The sequence below is a fragment of the Hyaena hyaena genome, unplaced genomic scaffold (assembly GCF_003009895.1).
Source record: "Hyaena hyaena isolate Hyena2069 unplaced genomic scaffold, ASM300989v1 scaffold_500, whole genome shotgun sequence".
In the NCBI taxonomy this organism is placed as follows: Eukaryota; Metazoa; Chordata; class Mammalia; order Carnivora; family Hyaenidae; genus Hyaena; species Hyaena hyaena.
The window spans coordinates 793,104-813,422 of NW_024081133.1; the positions used below are offsets into that span (position 1 = coordinate 793,104).

At 54.6% G+C, this 20,319-nt stretch overlaps 1 protein-coding gene across 4 annotated transcripts in view; it reads left to right on the forward strand.

The window, feature by feature from the left end:
- The window catches only part of KIRREL3 (kirre like nephrin family adhesion molecule 3), a 546,848-nt gene that overhangs the window by 510,271 nt on the left and 16,258 nt on the right, over positions 1–20,319 (forward strand). For all 4 annotated transcript variants that reach the window (XM_039254901.1, XM_039254903.1, XM_039254902.1 and 1 more), the window contains exons 6-10: positions 3,971–4,121; positions 10,041–10,146; positions 15,658–15,806; positions 17,121–17,248; positions 18,733–18,859. In XM_039254901.1, the coding sequence (XP_039110832.1) occupies positions 3,971–4,121; positions 10,041–10,146; positions 15,658–15,806; positions 17,121–17,248; positions 18,733–18,859 (661 nt within the window). The remainder of the gene's footprint in view (positions 1–3,970; positions 4,122–10,040; positions 10,147–15,657; positions 15,807–17,120; positions 17,249–18,732; positions 18,860–20,319) is intronic.

Here is a 20,319-nt window from a genome sequence, read left to right on the forward strand (position 1 = left end):
TCTTTGGAAGTCCTTAGTGGATGGAGACCAACAGACACAGATAGAAGAGTGGACGCCCACGCACGAAGGCTTCTACCCTGACACTCCTGCGCACCTGCCCTGCTCGGTATCTACGCACATGGATGGGCTGGGTCCAGGTAGAGCCGCGGGAGCTGCCATCAGAGTCCCATGAGGCAGGCCGGGTGACTGAGGCTGGAGTTCGGCAGCACACTCATGCCCACCAGGCTGGAGGGAGGGCTGACCCTGGCCTTGGAGGTGGTGGCCCCAGAAACAAAGTGACTTGCCATTAATCATCCACTTACACTCCCTGAGCTGATCTGCATCTTAATAAAGGGTTCTGGAGCAGGAGATGGTAGACTGGGGCCCAAGGTGTGTCCCCAGAGCCAAGTTCAGGGAAGGGAAGACCGGGAGAAGGAACAGGGAGGGGAGGGGAAGCTGGCTGTGATAAGAACCAAATGATAGAATGTTCCACTTGGCCTGTACCTTCAAGGCTACCAACTCCAGAGGCTTCATTTGCATGTGAGTTAAGGGGAGACTGGAGAGATCTGTAAGAGGGAAATGTAGGAAAAGAAGAGAGAAAAGAGAAAGAAGAGGAGGGAAGATGAGGAAGAAATGAGGAAGGAAGAAAAACTAGATTGAGAACTGGGCCTGAGGCCAAGCACGGTCCACCAAGCAGACGGGCCACGGGGCCAGACAGGGCTCAGTTTTACACCTGCGGGGTGGCCCACCTCCCCGGCCTGCTCCCCAGGAACAGCCTACTCCACGCCTGCACACGGGGCTTCTCCTCTGCCCAGGGTCTGGATCCCCAGGAGCTGGGGCTCAGGGTGAGATTCTGGGAGCCTCCCAGGGGGCGCCAGCTCCTAGGGCCCTGCCTTCCCCTCGCTCTCCCCTTGGCTAATGAACACATCTCCCTTTTCTCTAATTAGGTGGAACAAACAACTTGAACCAGAATTTTTATTTCCCAGAAAAGCACATGCCCGCACACAGTAAATATGTCATTAATCATCATTCTGAGGCCCAGGAGCACCCTGGGTGCTGGGAGGAAGGGGAGCAGTCAGAGGGCCTAATTAGGAGTTCAGACCTCACCCCCTCCCCTCCCGCCAGCACCCGGCAGCGCCCACCCCCCCCCCCACCCCCGTTCCCTTCCACCAGGTGGAGAGCAGATCAATTGGAGAGGTTCCTGGCAAAGTCAAGCTTAATGTAAATGTTCTTGTTAGCACTGTGTAAAAGTAAAGGAAAGGGGATGAGGAAGAACAATACCCACCTCCCTCCCCACCACCCCCCTCCCTCCATCCTACCCCAGGTTTTATTTCCATCCAGGAAATTGTTATTATCGCTTGGCTATTTATAGACGCATGAAGTCTGCCAAAGAGTCCGGAACTGTTACTGTGGTGCGGCCGCAGCTCCCCTTGCTCCGATTTGGCTTGGGGCTAAACTGCCCTCCCCGCACCCCTGTTTTGCTGGCCTCCAGTCTATCGCCCTGGCCCTGAGGCTGATCTGCAGACCTTTATCCCACTGGCTACCTACACTGGCCCCTTGGCTTGCTGGGACTGACCATACCACTCCCCTCAGCCCTGCTCCAGAGCCCCTCTGCCCGGGGCTGAGGCCACCACCCCACGTCGCGGGTAAGAATGTGCTGTGAGGCCTCAAGCCACAGGAGCCTGCCCAGGCCCGGGTGGTTCTAGAACATGCCGGAGAAATAATCCAGACCACTGCCCTGCTGTGGATCTCTCTGGCATCTCAGAACCTGGCTTTGTCTAAAGCTGGATGTGCTCTTCTAGACAGAGGCTCAGGTCATGTTCTCCCAGTGCTAGAGGCCACAAACTATGCCCCATGCCGAGAAGGACCCCCCAGAACTGAGGACCCAGAGTGTGGGTTCCAGCAGCCTATGTGCTGTTAAAAAACAAAATTCAACTAAGTAAATTTGAAGATCAAATTGTCTTTAGTAAACAATTCATGAATCAGGAGGCATCTCATCTAGGAAGTGGAAAGGAGATCTACAAAATGGGAGGTTTTTAAAGGCAAAGAAGGGGCAGAGAAAAAGGGAATTATTAGCAAAGAATGCATTATTTCAGGCAAGGTCACTCTTGGGCAGGGGGGCGGGGGGGAGGTGTACAGAGGGATGACCGCGTCCTGCTAACCAAGAATTTCTAGGTTGGCTGGTTAAATGTCACATTCTCCAGGAGGGGAGGCAGGGCTGAGGTTTGAACCTGCGTTAGGTTAGGTGTTAAGTCCTTGCTGATGTGGAGCCTTTAACATGAGTGACTCCATTTTGGGCCTGTTTTCTCCTTTTCAACACTGCTGAGTAGCTCAATGAACTTAAAAGTCTGCTTAAGCCCTAGAACTGTTGCCACCTTTAAGTGAAGATCATAGTAACCACCATCTAGCTTTCAGGGAGCTGTGGCGTGAGGGTTCTGGGCTCAAGGGAGTCACCATTCTCAAGTGCAAATCCCAGCCCTGCCCGGCAAGTCCCTGACTCACTTTGAACTAAGTTTTCTACTAAATGGAGATAATGCCCGCTTCCTTTCAGGGTCCGGTGAGAACAGTGCCGGTGTTATCTTAAGGGAGGTGAGGTTTTGAGAAGTAACGTCTATTCATCTATCCTGTGGCCCTAAGCAAGCCAATATAAGATGGCGTCCAGCACCCTTGTCTGGAGGGAGTTAAAGAGCTTCCCAGGATCAGAAGTCTCTAGTACTGAGCAAGTCCAGTCGCACCTTGGAAGTGGCTCCCCTCCCTGACATAGCTCCCCAGCACCTGATCTTAGTGTATCACCATGAGCTCAGGGTGCATGGCACCAAACTGATGGTGAGGTGGCTGGAAAGGGACACAGCAGTGATGGCAGAGCTAGCTAGAACATGAGACCCTGGAAACAAAGGAATGGAAGGCAGGAGACTAAAAGGCTTTCAGTCTTTGCCTTTGTTCCCGAGGACTTTCCTAACGAAGTACCTCAGCTGGTGTTTAAAACAACCAAAATGTATTGTCTCCGGGTTGTGGAGGCCAAGAAATCTGAAAGCGAGGTGTTGGCGGGCAATGGTCCCTCCCGGGAGACTCCTTCCCTGCCTCATCCACTCCTGGTGGTTTCCAGGGTTCCTTGGCTTGTGGCCACATCGCTCCGGGCTCTGCCGGTCTTCAGGTGACCTTCCTCCTTGTTCTTTTCTGTGTCCTCTCCTCTTGGCCTAAGGACATTAGTCATTGAATTTACCCTCCCCTCAAATGCAAGATGATCTCATCTCAAGATCTTAACTAATTGCCGATTACTGAGCTTATCTCTGAAGACCCTATTTCCAAATAAGGTGACATTTTGAAGTTCCGTGAGGACACAGATTTGGGGGTGGGGACATTCTTTAGCCCACTGTAGGACCCTCTTACTTATCTCAACCCCAACTTGAAGCGTCAGTTCAGTGGAATTCCATAGATTTTCCCAAGTTCACCTGTTTTCTCATTTGTCACATGTAAGAAAGTGGCCTCTGTCCTGCTTGGGATTGGTTGGGCTCTAACGAGGTCAGGAAGTGAAATGACTTGAAACCTTGGAAGGGTTTACATGGATAAAGTAATAAAATAGTCAATGTGCACAGCTTCTACCTGATCCCGACTCCGGCCCTGCCTTACCCCCATGCACCCCCATCTACAAGTGACGTCACTGCCTCTGCTGCCACCGCACCATCCACTGCTGGGCACATCTCGGTGCTGCCTGCAGACCCAGAGGCTCCCCCCAGATACCAGAGGAGACCTGCAGCCTGATTTCCTTTGGGCCCAGCCTGGTTTCTTTTATGCTTTGGGGTATACAAGTCCAGGCTGATTTTCCCACACGATAGAAACCGTCTAGTTTCTTTTTCCTTCTGCAACCCTGGGTGTCCTGACCTGAGGGCTCTTTCTTCTTCAGTGAGTCTGGAGCACATCTTCCCCCACCAGTCCAGGGCATCCCAGCCAAGTGACATGTGGCCTTCTTTCCCTGTCCACCACCCCCCAGACCCTGCTTCGAGATGGCAAGCGTGAGAGCATTGTGAGCACCCTCTTCATCTCCCCTGGAGATGTGGAGAATGGGCAGAGTATCGTGTGCAGAGCCACCAACAAAGCCATCCCCGGAGGGAAGGAGACTACAGTCACCATTGACATCCAGCGTGAGTACTGACTGGACCCACCCTGCCGGGCCGGGCCTGGGGCAGTAACCACCCAGCACTACTCCCTGCCTGGAGCACGGACTTGGTGGGGGGGGTGGGGAGCCAGGCCTGGGTAACCAGCTCCCCGGAGCCACACCCCAGCTTCTTCCTGCGCCCTCCCTGGGAGGGGTCTGAAGACAGGAACTGGGTCAGACAGCTTCCAGGACTGGCCGGGTTTGTATTTATGGGCACCCAAAGGTCTTGTCCTTCTTATTGTCACATGAAGTAACAACATCAGATGAGGATCTTTGGCAAATGACATGTCGAAGCCACATGTCCCAACCTGTATCAAGCAGAACTTCCACATGAGTAAATATCCTAGTCAGTCCCTGGCCCTCCTTTTACCAGGCGGCCCCACACCCTCTCTTGGAGAGGAAACCAGAGCAGAGATACTGGGGGCCGCAAGGTACTCAGGGCCCTGGAGTGGGTGAGCAGCACATACCTTACAGGAGGTAGGGACCCAGGACCCCTCTTCTGGAAGGGGAGGTCAAGGAGAGAAGAAGAGTAGTTATTCAGGCAGCTTATACTTCCAGCGTATACTTTCATCTTTACAACAGCCATTTGAGTAGGTGTGACAGTGGCCCCTGTGTGGGGAAACTGAGGCACCCAAAGGTTGATCAGCTTGCCCAAGGCCGCATAACTGTCAAACATAGAGAGCCTAGCTTTCCAGAGCCCGCACTGCTAACGCCTCTTCTACACTTCCACAGAGCGGGCCCTCAGTGAGCGTCTGTCGTCACAATTAATGTTAACAGGATCGATGCATTAAAGCTCCACCAACCTCATATTCCAAAAGTCACCTAAAGACTCCTAACAGTCTCCTAAAATCTGCCTAACGTGCCTGTCAGCCCCAGAGAACACACAAACAAACAAACAAAAACGTTCCACAAGGTGGTCCAACGGCCTGATTCCCAGCACGGGACTAGTTTAGGTCTGAGGTATCAGCTCTCAAAAGTTGTCTCTTCTCTTAAATCCCCGCCCCTGCCAGGGAGCGTGAGGCCACCATGTGCCGGGGGCTGTTTTGGTTCGAGGATAGCGCTGCAGGCTGGCATTCATTTCCTTCTTATTTCGTTCATTTTATATCAAATTCATTTAAAAACCCTTCCCAACAGCCCAGCTCATCTAAGCCTTCTGGATTCTGTGCTCCACGCGGCTCCGCAGAAAGGGATCCGGAGTCCCGAGGGGCGGTGCCCTTGCGTTTCCAGGGCCCATCTTGGGGCCAGCGAGCCAAAGTCCCTACTCTGTCTAGAATCCTGGCCCTGCCACTTAGATCCCAGAAGGCCAAAGAAACAGTTGTAACCCTCAGAGAGGCACGCTCTAGAAACCCAGCCACTGCGGAGTTCTTGGAGAAGCTTTATCTTCTCTACCTCCACTGGCTAGTAACCCCTACTCCCTCATCACCACCAACTATTCTGTTCCTCATTTAATGAGAACCAAGAACAGCAGGGCTCTTGCCAGTCCTGGGACCGGGCTGATGGGACAAAGAAGCTCCCTCGGAGGATCCCTTACATACAGGGTCTCCCACCCCAGCCCTGGCTGTCCACACCCACCTGCTTCTTCCGAGCAGAAGCTATAGGCCCAGCTCTTGAAAACAAACAAGATGCTCTGGGGATCAGGTGGTCCAGCATCCAAAACCACCCCACCACCCATGGGCTGTGCGGGCATAAGCTTGTCCCTTTACTCCGGGGATACCAGTTCCTTGTCCTTTGACCAAATGATGTCCAGAGTTTCTTCTTGCTCTTGGATTGACTGTGATCAGAGCTCTCTTCGAACGCAAGCCAGATCTGGGAGGAACGAGGGTGGGGGACACGAGACATCCAAGCCTCCTGCTGCTGGGCTGCCGGGTGTGCCCCCACCAACCCCCAGCCTGCTCAGGAGGCCCGTGCCAGCTACGGAACCCCGCTCAAAAGGAGCCGGCCGGCAGCCCCCCACAGCAGCACCTGGGCCTGGCAGGGAGACCCCCGGCAGAAGCCACACTCCCCTGCAGACCATTATCCATCAAGCCAGGAGAAGCTCTCTTGTCAATAAGAAAGTCATAATCTTAACAACAGCCCACCAACTATTACTAATGCACTCTAATGAAACGATCAATTCACCGGGACACACAGATGACAGTCTGCATCAGAGGCGGACACCAGCCTTGCTGGGTCTCTGCGCCCTGGCTGGCTCTCTTTCCAAGGACGCCTCAGCCACATGAGGCGGGAGGCATCAGGAATGAGTTCGGAGGTTCTTAGGTGGGCCCCGTCTGAGGGCAGGGAAGTGGTAAAGGCCACAGCATTCTTCCTGGTTTGAATTCTGGCTCCTGCCACTTACTGAGTGATGTCGGCCTGGTTAGTTAACTTCTTTGTGCCTCAGTTTCCTCATCTGTATGTGGTGATGGCAATGCTGACTTCATATTGTGGCCGTGAGGATCAAATTAAGTCCTTCAGGTGACATTTGGAGCACAGATCCAGGCATAGATCCAGGCACCTGGGAGTTGTTCCCATGCACGGGGCCCCTCCCACGGTGACAGGGGAGAGGCCTCCATCCACTCGTGCCCTCTCCTAAGGTGTCTGCATGTGCCTACCCAGCAAAAGCACATGCTCTCTCCGCCACCACCCCCTGACTCCTTCCTCCTCCATTTATCCATTTGTTCGTTCAGTAAGCGTCCAGCTGTTTGCTGTGGACACCATGGGCTGGATCAGAGCCGCCTTTGCAAACCTGCTCATTTTCTCACTCAACCAAGAAGCATCCAAACTCAGCAAAAGCGCATTTGTTGTTTGTTTCCCTTGGTCTTTATATGTTACCCAACGGAAGACAAAGCCCCCAGATTGAGTAATGGGAGAGAAAGCTTAACACCCCTAAAGCCTCGCTACATCTGGACGCTGCATCCAGCTGCCAAGTTTCAAATGAATGTGCTATAAAATCACTGAGTCATGGAGTTTCTCTCTTTTCCACCCCCTCCTCAATGTAATACATCCCCCGAACACACACACACACACACGCACACTCACGCATGCACGCACGCACACACTTGCGCACACAGGTTGCTGATGGAAACACTAACAGACTCTCAGCTGTAACATCTGTTCAATATGATCTCAGTTCCACCAGCTACATCAAAGCTGCCCTCCTGCAAGTTAATGCAGCCGACATCACAAGTGGGATTAAAATCGTGTTTAATAGTTGGATATGACATAAACTATTTATACCTCTGGAGCCTACTAGACTCCTGAAAATTCATATCCTGCACAGCCAGAGGAGAGGGGTGGACAGAGGGACACAGGCACCTCAGGGTCTGGGGTGGAGGTGCAGGTGAGACTGGCCAGTGCCCAGGGACCTGTTCTCTCAGGGCCCTTCAAGAAAGGGGGGGGGGGGGTGCTGAGGATTGTGCAGAGGTAAGGAAGCTGCAGGAGAGAGGCACACACAGGATGAGCTCAGAATGGCAGGCGTGTGATGGAGAAGGGGAGTGGGCAGCAGGAAGGGTCCCACCATACGTATGTGCTCCATTGCCCTGCCCCCGGGACTTATCACCCTATAAAGGACATCCAGGTGGGGAGGGGCATCCTGGATCTACCCCCCAAGTCCTGTGGCAGATAGATTCTAGATTCTAGATTCCACCCACCTAGCACCATCGCCTCCTCAAACGAGAGTTGGATTGAGGGAACTCCACTCTACCTCCCAGGATTGACTTTCATAATGTGTGGACATGGGCCAGCCATGCATTTGGCTCCACATGGTGAGCGCCAGATCCCTCTGCCTCAGGACATCCTTCTCCAACACATAGCAAGATGCAAGCTCCTCCCTGGGTCTCCACATCTCTAGGATGGCACCGTCAGAGCTTTGGGGTGCCCAGGTTAGCTGGCCAGCCCTGCACTGAAAGAGGGCCCCTGACTGCCATGGCACGGGAAGATGGCGGCCCTCAGCCCAGGGTCGGGGGAGTGACATGGGTAGAAGCTACAGGGTTCTGGGGGGGGGAGGGTCGTAGCTCCCCTAGGAGATAGGAGGAGAGCTATCACGGCTACGTCCCTGTCACACTCATCACTACTTGAATTATGCTTTAAAAACGAAGGTTGAGATCATTGAAATACCTGTCACTTGGCTTGCAATTCTCCGTGAAAATTCTCCACTGTTGCAATAGCGGATGCTCTCAGGATTGTGGTTAGCCTCTGGAACTGGGGGCTCGTGGGGAGAGATCAGGGTCCCCAGAACAGTCAGCCACCTGCTGCTCAGGCACCAGAGTTCTCTCCCCACCCCCGCCGCATGTTTCAAGCCAGCTGCCGATTCCAGGGTAGTCCTGTGGGCAGCCTCCCTGGCCCCGGCCCTGCACAGGGAGGCAGGACCCTGCGTGAGCACCGGCAGGGCAAAGAGGGGCCCTGTGCTGAAATGATTCCCAACTCTGGGGTGGGCTAGGTTCAGTTCCAGCCAGGTGACTGTGCATGTGACTCTCTGAGGGTCTCAGAATCCCAGCTGTGATCTCAAACAGAGGCTCAGGCCAGGCAGGTGGGAGCCCTGCTCCCCACCGTGGTGCCCTTCACATGTGCCCTAGAGGGGTCAGCATTTTTCTTAATGGTCTCTGAGAAATTCCTTTCTTCTTTTCCTGAAAATGGGCTGGACTGAACCCTTAGTAAGTCCACATGCCCCTCCAGCAGTTTGCTATGCTCATGGGTGAGGACCAGCCCCAAGATGCAGCCCAGGACGCTGGCTGGGTGGCGGGGCCCAAGGCGCCCTCCTCACCCAGCCCGGAGTTGGACCTCGTACACCATGACAAGAAGAGTGGGTGCTCGTCTCTGTGTCCACCTTTCCATCTCTCCACGTCTTTCTCCCTCTTCCTTTTCCCTAGTTCTCATTGCCGTGTGGCTTTCTCCCCAGCACCCTGGCACGTTCTGTCTGTCTGCTTCGTCTCCTCTGGTCTTTTCACTTTTAGTCTGAAGCCTTCGTCTGATTATGTGCTCGTGTGTACACATCCATCTCTCTCCGTGTCTCTCTCCATCTCTCTGCTCTCTGCTTCTGCTTGTCTCTTTTTCTTCTTCTTCCTCTGCATTTATCAATCTTTCTCCGCCTCTCTCATCTCTTCTGTGCTCTCTTCTATGTTAGTACCCTGCCTACCTCCCATCCCTTCTGTCTCTGTCTCTGTTTCCTAGCCCTCCCCACTCTCTACCTTCCCCCTCCCTCCCTCCCTCGCTTGTCACTCTTCCCCTCTCCCTCCCCTTCCTCCTCCCTGTCTCCCTCCCTTCCCCCTACCCTCCCCTTCCCTTCCCCTCCCCCCTCTCTCTCCCACCCTTCCTCTCCCTCCCACCTTCTCTTTTCTCTCTCCCTCCCTCCGCCTCCTACCATTTAGCACATCAGAGCCTGGCTTCCCCTCACACTGAAGCAGAAAGACTGGCCCCAGCGGGGGGGGGGAGCTGAAGGCTGGGTGACACCAGTCAGGGCCCAGCAGAGATGATTAGGCTGATGAAAGGGTGTAAATGCCACTTTCAAGTTAACAGATACCCCAGAACCTTCACACAAACAGATATGAAACAGACATTTCAAAGACAAGAAAAAAATGACTATGTAAATGGGGCTTAGTGTCCACCACTCCCCCGTGCACCCCCCTGCACCCTCTTTTCCCACCTCAGCTATGCTTCCTGGCTGGCTGTTCATTTAAGCACCAGGCCTTGATCCACAGTGGGGGCCCAGACCCCACTCCCAGGGCTGCTGGAGCAGACACCTCCAGGGAGTAAGCGAGCCCCCTGCTCAGGGCCCCAACTTTCTGGGTGGGGCCTGTCAGGGTGGTGGCCGCTCACTAGACTCTCTGGTCTTTATCTGCCATGTCACCCTGGGAAACTTCCTGCCCCATTTCTTTCCCAAAAACCATGGGCAGAGTTCCCCAGCCTGCAAGGGAATCTCTTCTCTTTACAGACCCCCCACTCGTCAACCTGTCGGTGGAGCCACAGCCCGTGCTGGAGGACAACGTCGTCACGTTCCACTGCTCCGCAAAGGCCAACCCAGCTGTCACCCAGTACAGGTAAAAGCCCTGCTGAGAAAGCACCCTGAGGAAGCAGGGGCCCCCTGGGACCCTCCACACCCCTGCTGCCCATCACAGGGGTGTCGCTTGTGGCCCTGGGCATGCAGCACAGTGCTTGGCTCACTGCAGGTGCCCAGATCCTCTCCCTTCACCGCACACCCATCCCTCCCTGGCCAGGTACAATTCTTTCTTTCATGCACATACCTTTCCTGGAAACAGGAGGTATGACTCCTTCTGTCTGGAGAGCTTGTTTGTCCCTTCTTTCTGAAAAGAGGCAGAAAAGCTCGGGGAGGGGGGGAAGTTAAAACAACCAAGAGAAGCAGGAAGATCAGAACCTGGATTCTAGCCATGTGCTTACGCAGCTGTTCACCTGCATGGGTAAGATTTCTGGAGCAGCTGGTCCCATCCAGCAGGCACCTAGGATCGTCTGTACCCGTAGCCCCTGCACATCCCTTGCTCACAAGACTGATAAAAGCACCACTGGTTTTTACACGCTTTTCTTTCCCTGTTGAGGGAGCGTCTTGAAGGCAAGAACTGCAATTTAGCCGCTTGTGGTGCTCAGCATGGAGCGCAGCATGGCATGTACCAGACACTTCATAACACGGGCTGACTCGTCAGGGCACCTTCCTGCCTGTGCGCCGCCACTACACAAGATTTCAAGAGATGCCATGGACTCGGAGATGCTCAAGGGCTGACACTCACCTCCTTTAGATGCCTTGTGGGACTCACCGTGACCCTAACTCTGTCCGGTCCTTCCCCACCAGCTCAGACCTGATGGTCGAGCCCGGAGTGTCGCCTCTGCCACGGAGATAGGTTATTAAGCTGCAGCATCAGCCGGTGCCAGGGATGCCAATGGTCCCGGACTAGATAATCAGCGGGCCAGTGGGAGTGGAGGATGGGGAAGACAAAAGGCAGTGCAGCCCAGAGGGCACAATAAGAGGAAATGGGCCAAAGAGGCAGCCAGAGATTTGGGCTGGACGGAAGGAGGAGCTCCCTGCGGTGCAGATAATTAAACGACACTGGAACCAAAAACCAGGAAAGGCGTGGAGTCTTTATCCTTGAGGATATGTTAAAAGAGCCTGGAAACCCATCTGTCCTGTCCAATTTAACCATTCACTGGGCTAGAGGCAGGAGAAGGATCCCTGGGGTTGTGTGCCCCTGGAGGTCCAGGGGCAGGTCTGGTTTGGCTAGGGCCTGGCATCTGTCCAGAAGTAACTTCAGAAACAAAACAAAGACCCAAAGAGATTCCCTTTCTCTGGGCTTCCACCCTGCCCCTGCGGTGCCTGGGCTCCTTTCTACAGGGTGGGCTTCTCCCTGCCGTCCGCTCGAGCTATGTGCCTGCAATCCCTGAACGCTGGGCTCCATGAATGCCCATTCCCCTGGGCAGCCTTTGACCCCCACATCCAACCCTCACAGCCATCCCAAGGAGGCCTATGGGAGCCAGAAGACCAGAGCAGACAACTTCAGTTTCTCTTCGCTGCCAGGCTCCAGGTCATCTGCCAGGTTACAGAAGGGCTGGGCAGAGGGCAGGGCCATGCCCTAGGACCCAGAGATGCCCCCCCTACTCCACCCCTGCTTTCTGACCAGGATGGGGTGAGCAAACACCCAAGAGACCAGGCTGCTGGGCCTGATTCTCAGGGGCACCACTCTCTAAAGGCAGAACACCAGTGATGGGGACGATAAGGTTCAAATCTCCGTATGGAGACATGATCATAAAGAAATGTGACAAGATATTAACAACTAGTGAATCCAAGTGGAGGGAATATCGCAGTCGATTGGTCTATTCTTGCAACTTTGCTAAAAATTTCAAAGTGTTTTTTTGTGTGTCTTTTTTGTTCTCGTTTTTATTTATTTTGAGAAAGTATGAAGGGGGGAAAGGCACAGAGAGAGGGAGACAGAGAGAATCCCAAGCAGGCTCCCCACCAACAGGCAGCTTAGAGCCCAACTGGAGGCTTGAACTCACGAACCGGGAGATCATGACCTGAGCCAAAACCAAGAGTCAGACAATTAACTGACTGAGCCACCCAGCACCCCTCAAAGTGTTTTTTTTTTTTAAACTAAAAGGTCAATAAACAAATAAGCACAGAGTATGCAGGTTCCTTCCACCTGCGTCCCACCCTGCAGCCCCAGGATCACAGGAGACCCCTGTTTACAGATTGGCAGCTGTGTGGTGCAGGGAGGGGCAGGCCTCTCTGCAGATGTTCACGTCCCCTCACGGCCCTCTGATTAGCCAAAAACCCTGAAAACACTTCAGTGTGGACCACACTCCCTTTGGGACTCCAGAGATTTTGAGGGAACCCCTCTGGCCACTAGGAAGATTCAGGAGAGAAAGGGAGAGGAGGAGAGAGGACGGGCGGCCCCGCCCTGCGCCCCCCCACCTGGCCCCGCCCCCTGAGAGAGGGCTCCCCCAGCAGGTAGATGGTCCCTCTAGATATGGTGCTGGGATCCAAGAGGCAAAGCCTTAAACAAATCTCCTCACATAAGTACATTGATTTTTCCCAACTGACTTTGACAAGACTGCAGGGATCTGTGTTTCTTTACTTCCCATTCATCTTGATTGCTTCCTCCTGTTCCTCTAAGAGGCTGTGATCTCAGAAATTAGACAGAGCCTTCCTCCCTCCCCAGCATCCAGAAAGGGGACACGGGTGGGCATGGGATCAGGTGCAGCGGTCTCCCCTACCCCCGCCAGGACCAGGAGCCCAAGGCAGCAGAACAAGCCCGAGCTCATCAGGAAGTGGGCTCCCCAACTGCTTCTGGTGCTGTCCTCCGGGCTCTCCCGTGCCCCCCACGCCCCCAACAGGTACCGGGGGGGGGGTGGGGGGGGGCGCCACCTAGCATGAAACTCAGGGCTATTTAAGGACAGCCTGTCAGCTGTGACAGCCAGGCCTCCTGATTCTGTGATATAAATAATTAATCCTCTTACATTTACTCCGGCCAAATTAGACATTGATTGGGAAAGGCTTAATCTGACTCCTTCTCAGAGGGGCTGGGGAGGTGGTGGGAACAACAGTGGGGGCAGGAGTGGGGCGGAGGGGGGTGCACAGGATCCAACTGGGGGGAGGAGGAGGAGAAAGCAAAGCCAAAGAAGAGAGAGGAAAGGGGAGGGCTGAGAGCTGTGGCCTTGCTCCTGGGTCACCCTTGACCCTGTGCTTGAAGGAGTGCTTGCTTGAAGGGGTAGTTTGAGCTTCTGGAAGAAAAATCCCTACAGAGGATTTTATTGGTGTGGGAGAGGAATATAGAGGAAGGGAGGAAAAAGACTGAGAGATAAGAGCAGGAGACTCCTGGGATGTCCCCAGAAGGCCTTGGTTTGGGGCTCCAAAGGGCCCAGCCCCCAGAGCCAGCTCCTGCACCCACTCTACCTCTGAGGTAGGGCCAGGGCCTAGGGGGCTAAGGGCAGCCACTGCACGGGGGGCCTGGCTCCCACAGCACCGCCCAGCTGGGGACAAGAAAGCCCCGTCCCCCGCCGTCCGGCTGGTCTCCAGGCCTGTGGGAGTCCCAGCAGCTCTGAGCTCCTCCGGGCTAAGCAGGTGGAGCTTTCTCCCTCGGTGACTTACCCCCTGAAGGGCCCCAGAGAAGAAGAGAAAGCCCCATCTTCTCCAGGAGTCCAGTGACAGAAGAGAACGGCCCAGCATTACCAGCTGGCCTGGGCCCCAGCCCAGCTACACCCCCCCCCCGCCCCCGCCAGCTACAGCCCTGGGAGAGCAGGGGAGGCTCACGCTCCCCTCCTCCAGGTCCGGCCAGCTGCAGCCGCCCTCAGCCTCCCACCGCCTGCCCCCATGCTTCATTCAGCAGGGCGGAAGGAGCAAGTGCTTGGACATCGATCCCCAACCGTGTGTCTGGGACTGGATTCATCTGCCTCAGGCAGGGGCTGTGCCTGACTGTTAAGTCTGGTCATTAAATTAAAGTTAGAAATGGAAATGATTCATGAATAACTCATAATGGTTTGTTGGGAAGCTCCTTAAGCTCTCGGGGAGCTATGGTTTGCTCTGTTGTTAAACTATAATTGTTATTATTAATCATGTTCTTAATAATTATGTGATATTAACTCACGATAATAACCACATGGTGCCAGCCTGGGCGCTCCGTGCGTTGCCAAGACGTGGCCGTCTCTCGGGGCTGGCTAGGCGGACTGAGCATGAAGCCCAGGGAGGGAAGGCAAGAGACGGCCCTCTGTGGTACCAGCAAAGGCTCCAGGAAGGAGAGAAAGGGAAGGAGACGGCAGGCAGGCTGTGGTTACTGGGAGTCACGATCATGGGGAAACAAAGAAAAACACCCCCAAAATAGGCTTGGAATAAAAAGAGCCTGGTTGGAGGTTCTGAGATTTAAAAAGTAAGTGTGGTCCACAATGGGGTTAAACCAGGGAAAGCTATGAACTCTCTCCCTGGGAGGGGCACCTGGGTGGCTCAGTCAGTTAAGCTCCCAACTTCAGCTCAGGTCATGATCTCAGGGTTCGTGGGTTCCAGCCCTGCATCGGGCTCTGTGCTGACAGCTCAGAGCCTGGAGCCTGTCTTTGGATTCTGTATCTCCCTCTCTCTGACCCTCCCTTGCTCGCGCTGTCTCTCTCTTACTCGCAAAAATAAATAAAAAACATTAAAAAAATATTTAAAAAAAAAGAAAGAACTCTCTCCCTGAGAGCCTGTAAAGAAAGGCCCACCCTCACATGCACACACACACACACACACAAACGCACACACACGTAACCCTGGGGACTCTGAGCAGTGCCTTGGCTTCCCAGTCACTGGTCCAATGCAGTGATCACCGCCCCAGGGCCTGGACCGAGTCAAGCCCAGGGCTTTTCAGTCTTTCCCCTCCAGTGGGACCGATTGGCCGATGACAGATGTCAGCATAGCCTTCTTCCCGCCTCTCTGACCAAACTTGGATGGAGCTGAGGCCCTGAGGATCAAAGCCAGGGTGGGCGGGTAGAGACTGGGCAGGAAAAAGAGCAAGTGACTTCCGTCCCTGGGAGGGGAGAGAGGGCACAATGAGGGGACCCACTCTGGGGACAGGGGTCAAGGTGGGAGAGGTAGAGAGCTGGCTAAGTGCCAGGAAAGGCTATCAGGACCCCAGACTCATACCCCTCCCATAACTCCTTACCTTGTCTGGAAATCAAGTTTCTGTGTGTGTGTGTGTGTGTGTGCACGCGCGTGCGAGTGTGTGTGTGCGAGTGTGCATGCCTGTATGGACACTTGCCATTAGACCTGAGCCTCCTTCTTTTCCAGTGTGGATCCCAATAGACAGGGCCCTCAACAGAGCTCAGAGCAGGATGGCCAAGCTGTCAGGGGACCCATAGTGGGTTATCCATTTCCTAGCCAGCCAGATGGGCTGACCCACTGAGTAGCCCATCCCCTCCCTCCAGAATCCCTCTGTGGAGATTCCTGTCCCCCCCCACTATGGCACCTCTGGGGGGGCCACACCTCACTTTCCTGAGGGATGGGGGCATCCAGCTCCCTGGGTGGGAGGAACCCCCTGGCCATTGGAGGTCCACAGCCATGTGTGGGGCCTGTGTTGCAGGTGGGCCAAGAGGGGCCAGATCATCAAGGAAGCATCCGGAGAAGTGTACCGGACCGCTGTGGACTACACGTACTTCTCAGAGCCTGTCTCGTGCGAGGTGACCAATGCCCTGGGCAGCACCAACATCAGCCGCACGGTGGACGTCTACTGTGAGTGCCACTGCTGGGGCTTCCCCAGGCCACATGGCCCTGGGGTAGCTCTACTTAGGGCTGGAGGGACTGTGGCTAGACTCCATGCACACAACATGACAGCCCCTTACAAGCTCATAGTCCTCCCCGCTTTAAGAAAAGCTTCCTCATGCTGTTTTTCGGGTTTACCTTGACCCTCGTAGTAACCTAGGGAGGAAGGAATTATCATTCCCGTGAGTCAGATGCGGGGATGGAGGCCCAAGGTCACTCAGTGAGTACGTGGCAGAAGGAGAACTCAGGCCAGGCTCCTTGGGAATCCACTGCTGGCCACAGACCCCGCTGCCTCCCTTTAGAGAGCCGAATACACATGCCTTCTGATGGCCTGGCCGGGACCCCGGGGAACCAGCTCATCACTGATGGGCAAGCCGGATGTGATCACAGCAGGAAGTGTTAGCTCACCTAAAGCACTTTATAGTTTTAAAGGCACTTTTACAAACTTTCTTATATCTGACCCCTCCCCTTCCCCCAGTGGCCCCAACAAAAAGTGCTATGACTCCCTTTTTAAATCAAGGGACTAATCTGGGGCTTTTTGACCCTGGATTTCACACTCTTCTGCTCTCAAAGCAGCTAAGTGGCTCCCTGCACACTGTGGGGAGAGTGTGCCTTCACTGTGCCTAAAGTTCCACCATTGCACCCAGTCTGGGGACCAAGGCTTGGTCTGCAGAAGGCTCTGGTTATGGGTGTTTTGCACAAGGGGAGTGGAGAGCAAACTCCATTAATGCTCACCAGCACTCAGCAGGGGCCTGAGAAACTGGACCAGGCCCAGCTACTCCCCAGAAACAGGATAAGCTGAGGGCCTGGGCAAGCCAAGAATATGGGGGGCTGGGAGTGGCCTGGCTTCCTCTACCCTGTGCTCCTTATCTCAAAGCCCCTTGGAGGACCCTGGGGGGCTCTGGGAGCTGGGCCCGGTGCACAGGGTAACTCAACTCCAGGCCACAAAACTGAAGCATGGAGGAGGTGGGCAATTGACTGAAGGCAGACACACAGAGGTCCTAAGGCCCAGGGCTTCTGGGGCAGGAAGAGGTCCCCTCTGCCTATGCGCTGGGGCCGGGGCAGAGGGCAGGACTTCCCAGAACCAGGACAAAGGGCAGGAGATGGGAGAGCCCTGGAGGCAAATCGTGGCAGAAATGGGGCTGTTGCTGCCCGTGGGTGGGCCCGGAGAAGGCCAGGCTGGAGACAGGGGTGTCTTTCTTACTTGGAGTGACCCTCTCTCAGACCCTTCTCCTCAAGCTCCCAGCCCATCAAGAGCCCTGTCTTCCCCTTGTTCCCTCACAGTTGGGCCCAGGATGACCACAGAGCCCCAGTCCCTGCTCGTGGATCTGGGCTCTGATGCCGTCTTCAGCTGTGCCTGGACAGGCAACCCCTCCCTGACCATTGTCTGGATGAAGCGGGGCTCCGGTGTGGTAAGTCCTCAAACCCAGACCCCACGGGGCCTCTGACCATGGGAACTGCCTTCTGGGGCCCCTCACACTCCCTTAGATTGGGGACATTAGTCGCCAGGGTGAGCTGAAGGGAGAAGGAGCCCAGAAGGAGTCCAATACCCACATGTACCCCTTCAGCCCTAAACACATTGGACCATTGCAGTTTTGCCCTATCACAGACTCTATTAAAAAAAAAAAAAAAAAAAGCAGGTGGGGCCGCCTGGGTGGATCAATCAGTTGAGCATCCAACTCTTGATTTTGGCTCTGGTCATGATCTCATGGTTCGCACATTCAAGCCCCATGTCCAGCTCCGCACTGACAGTGTCCTGCCTGGGATTCTCTCTCTCCATCTCTCTCTCTGATCCTCCCACCCTCCCCCCAAATAAATACACTTAAAAAAAAACTGGTGGCCACCAATATGCTGGGAGTAAAAGTCTCTAGAAAGGCTTTTCAACTTTCCCCAAATAGTTAAGGAACCCTTTAGTTTTTGAGTTAAGTTTTGCCTTCTTCCTGTGTTTCTCTTTTAAAATATATGTGTTCTTTAGTGTGTGTAAGTTTATCAGACATCCCTTCCCTCAGGAGGACCAGCAAGAGCCTTGGGGAGGGAGGTGAAGGGAGAGGCAGACAGAAACTGACCTCTGTGTGGCCTACTATGTGCCAGACACTGTACCATCTTGTGAGCATGACGCCCCCACCCATTACAGAAATAAGGAAGGGGTCGCCTGGGTGGCTCAGTCGGTTAAGTCTCCGATTTCAGCTCAGGTCATGATCTCACAGTTCGTGAGTTCAAGCCCCATGTCGCTCTGTTAGCACAGAGCCCACTTGGGATTCTGTGTCTCCCTCTCTCTCTGCCCCTCCCCAGCTCACACTCTGTGTCTCTGTCTCTCAAAAATAAATAAGCATTAAAAATTTTTATTAAAAAAAAAGAAATAAGGAAAGAGCATCAGAAAGATATGTAGCTGCTGAAAGCCACCCCCGTGGTCACTGCCAAAGTCAGGATTCGAACTCAGATCTAGCTAATGCCAAAGTCTTTGGGCCGCCCCAAACTCTATCTCAAAAGAATACTGGAAATGACTCAGAAAAGACAGGTCAGGCACCCCCAGACAAGTTCAGTGGGACTAGCACGGTACAGGCTGGTGGGAAGCCCTGCCTGTGTGAGAAAGCCTCGGGACCCAGCCAGGAAGTGCCCCTCCCCTTTCCACACTCACCTCTCCCCCATGTGCCCTCCTTCGGGGCTGCCAGCTGGTGTCTAATATCCTCAGCGACCCCAACACCGAGTCTCCATGCTGTGGACCTCTTCTGGACAGCTCAGTGGGCACCCCACCTCCTAGCCAGCCCCCAGTTCTCACTGAGATGCTGGAGACCGTGTCATGTACGGCAGGCCTGCCTCTCAGCCCTTCTAGTTCTGGGACACAGAGACAACCTGGCTCCATTCTCTGGGTCTGATCCTCCCTCAACTCTCGTAGGTCCTGAGCAATGAAAAGACACTGACCCTCAAAAACGTCCGTCAAGAGGATGCTGGGAAATACGTGTGCAGAGCCGTGGTGCCCCGGGTGGGAGCTGGAGAGCGAGAGGTGACCCTGACAGTCAATGGTAAGACCCCTACTCATGCCAGGGGGGTGGGAGCGAGCAGAGAGGGACCCAAGGCATCTTGGTCCCAGGCATTGCCTCAGGGGCCGTCGCTGGTTCTGGACCTTGTTTCCACCACTGACCCTGGACCCAGAGCAATTCTGTCCACCTCTTCGAGTCTGTGTCAAAGCCCAGCCCTGAGATGAGGAAGGACCTGCCTCGCTGGGTCACCTTCATCCTTCTTTGTTACTTCTAAGGGGTCCTAGCCCTAAGAGTGGTAGCTGATGAATTTCACCCTGGCCAAGCAGAGAGGGTCAGAGGATCACGAGGCAGTCAATTTAGATCCCATGTCTGCCCTTTGACCTTGACCTTGGCCCTGTCTTGGGAATTTAAAGGAGCATCTCTGTGACTCCTGATTGGCGCCTTCCCATTCCATTATAGCTGCAGAGGCAGAAACCTTCACAATTTCCACCAGACCAAGCATCCAGGGGGTCATCTTGGAGGCAAAGAATGTTTCTTACTGCACATAATAAAACCATTCCAGTCTGGTTTTCCTATCTCCCCAAGACGCAGTTCGGGTTACTGGATGACGGCTAAATGACACATTTAGGGGACAGCAATGTCAGGCCAAAGTCCTGAGGCTCTGAGCCCCAGCCTCACACTTGTGGGGCCTCAGGTCCTGGCCCCAGATCAGGGTCCTGAGGAGGGGCTGAGCCATGTTCTAGAAATCTGCCCCATTGGCTTCATCTCGACCCAGGAAGCTGCCCACAGGCAGCCTCATCTACTCTCCCCCTTTGCTGGCACACTAAAGCCAGCTTGGTGTCTCTGCAGCCGTCCCCGTTTGGCTTCCTCATTAGCCAGCCCCCTTCCACCTATTTCTTTTCCTCATCTCCTCCCCAAGAGCCAGGGCAGCCCCAGAGGGAGGGTGAATTTGCTCAGACTCTGGGGGCACTCACAGGCCACCTGTCCTGGGCAGAACCCTGACTCAGGAGTCTTCCTGCCTTCCTTCTGTGTCCCCAGGACGCCACCAATAAATTGGCGCTGCAGGGCTAAAAATAACAGCCTCTGATCGCGCCTCCATATATCCATGGCAACACAGGCTGCAGCCTTTTCCTGCTGCTCTGGTGTCTGACACTCGGCTCAGGCACCAGCCCCGGTAAAAGCAGCAGCGTCCCCCACTGCCCTGCCCACTCTGAGTCCCGGCCCATGACTGTGGCCAGCAGCATGAGGACCCTCAGACCCCCAGATGGCCTCCAGGGTCCCCAAGCCTATAGCTTTTAAAGGAACATCCTCACTTCCAAGGAAAACAAGGTGGATAAAGGAGGGTCTGACATCCCATGGTCCCTTTACACATTCAGGCATTTTCCAACTGGGATTCAAAGTGGTTTCTTGAGGAGGAGGGGACGCACACCCTGGAGGGTCATTTCTCTTGGAAGGGACACCCCTGCCTGGGCCCTGGCATCTGCCTGGGGTTTAATCTGCAC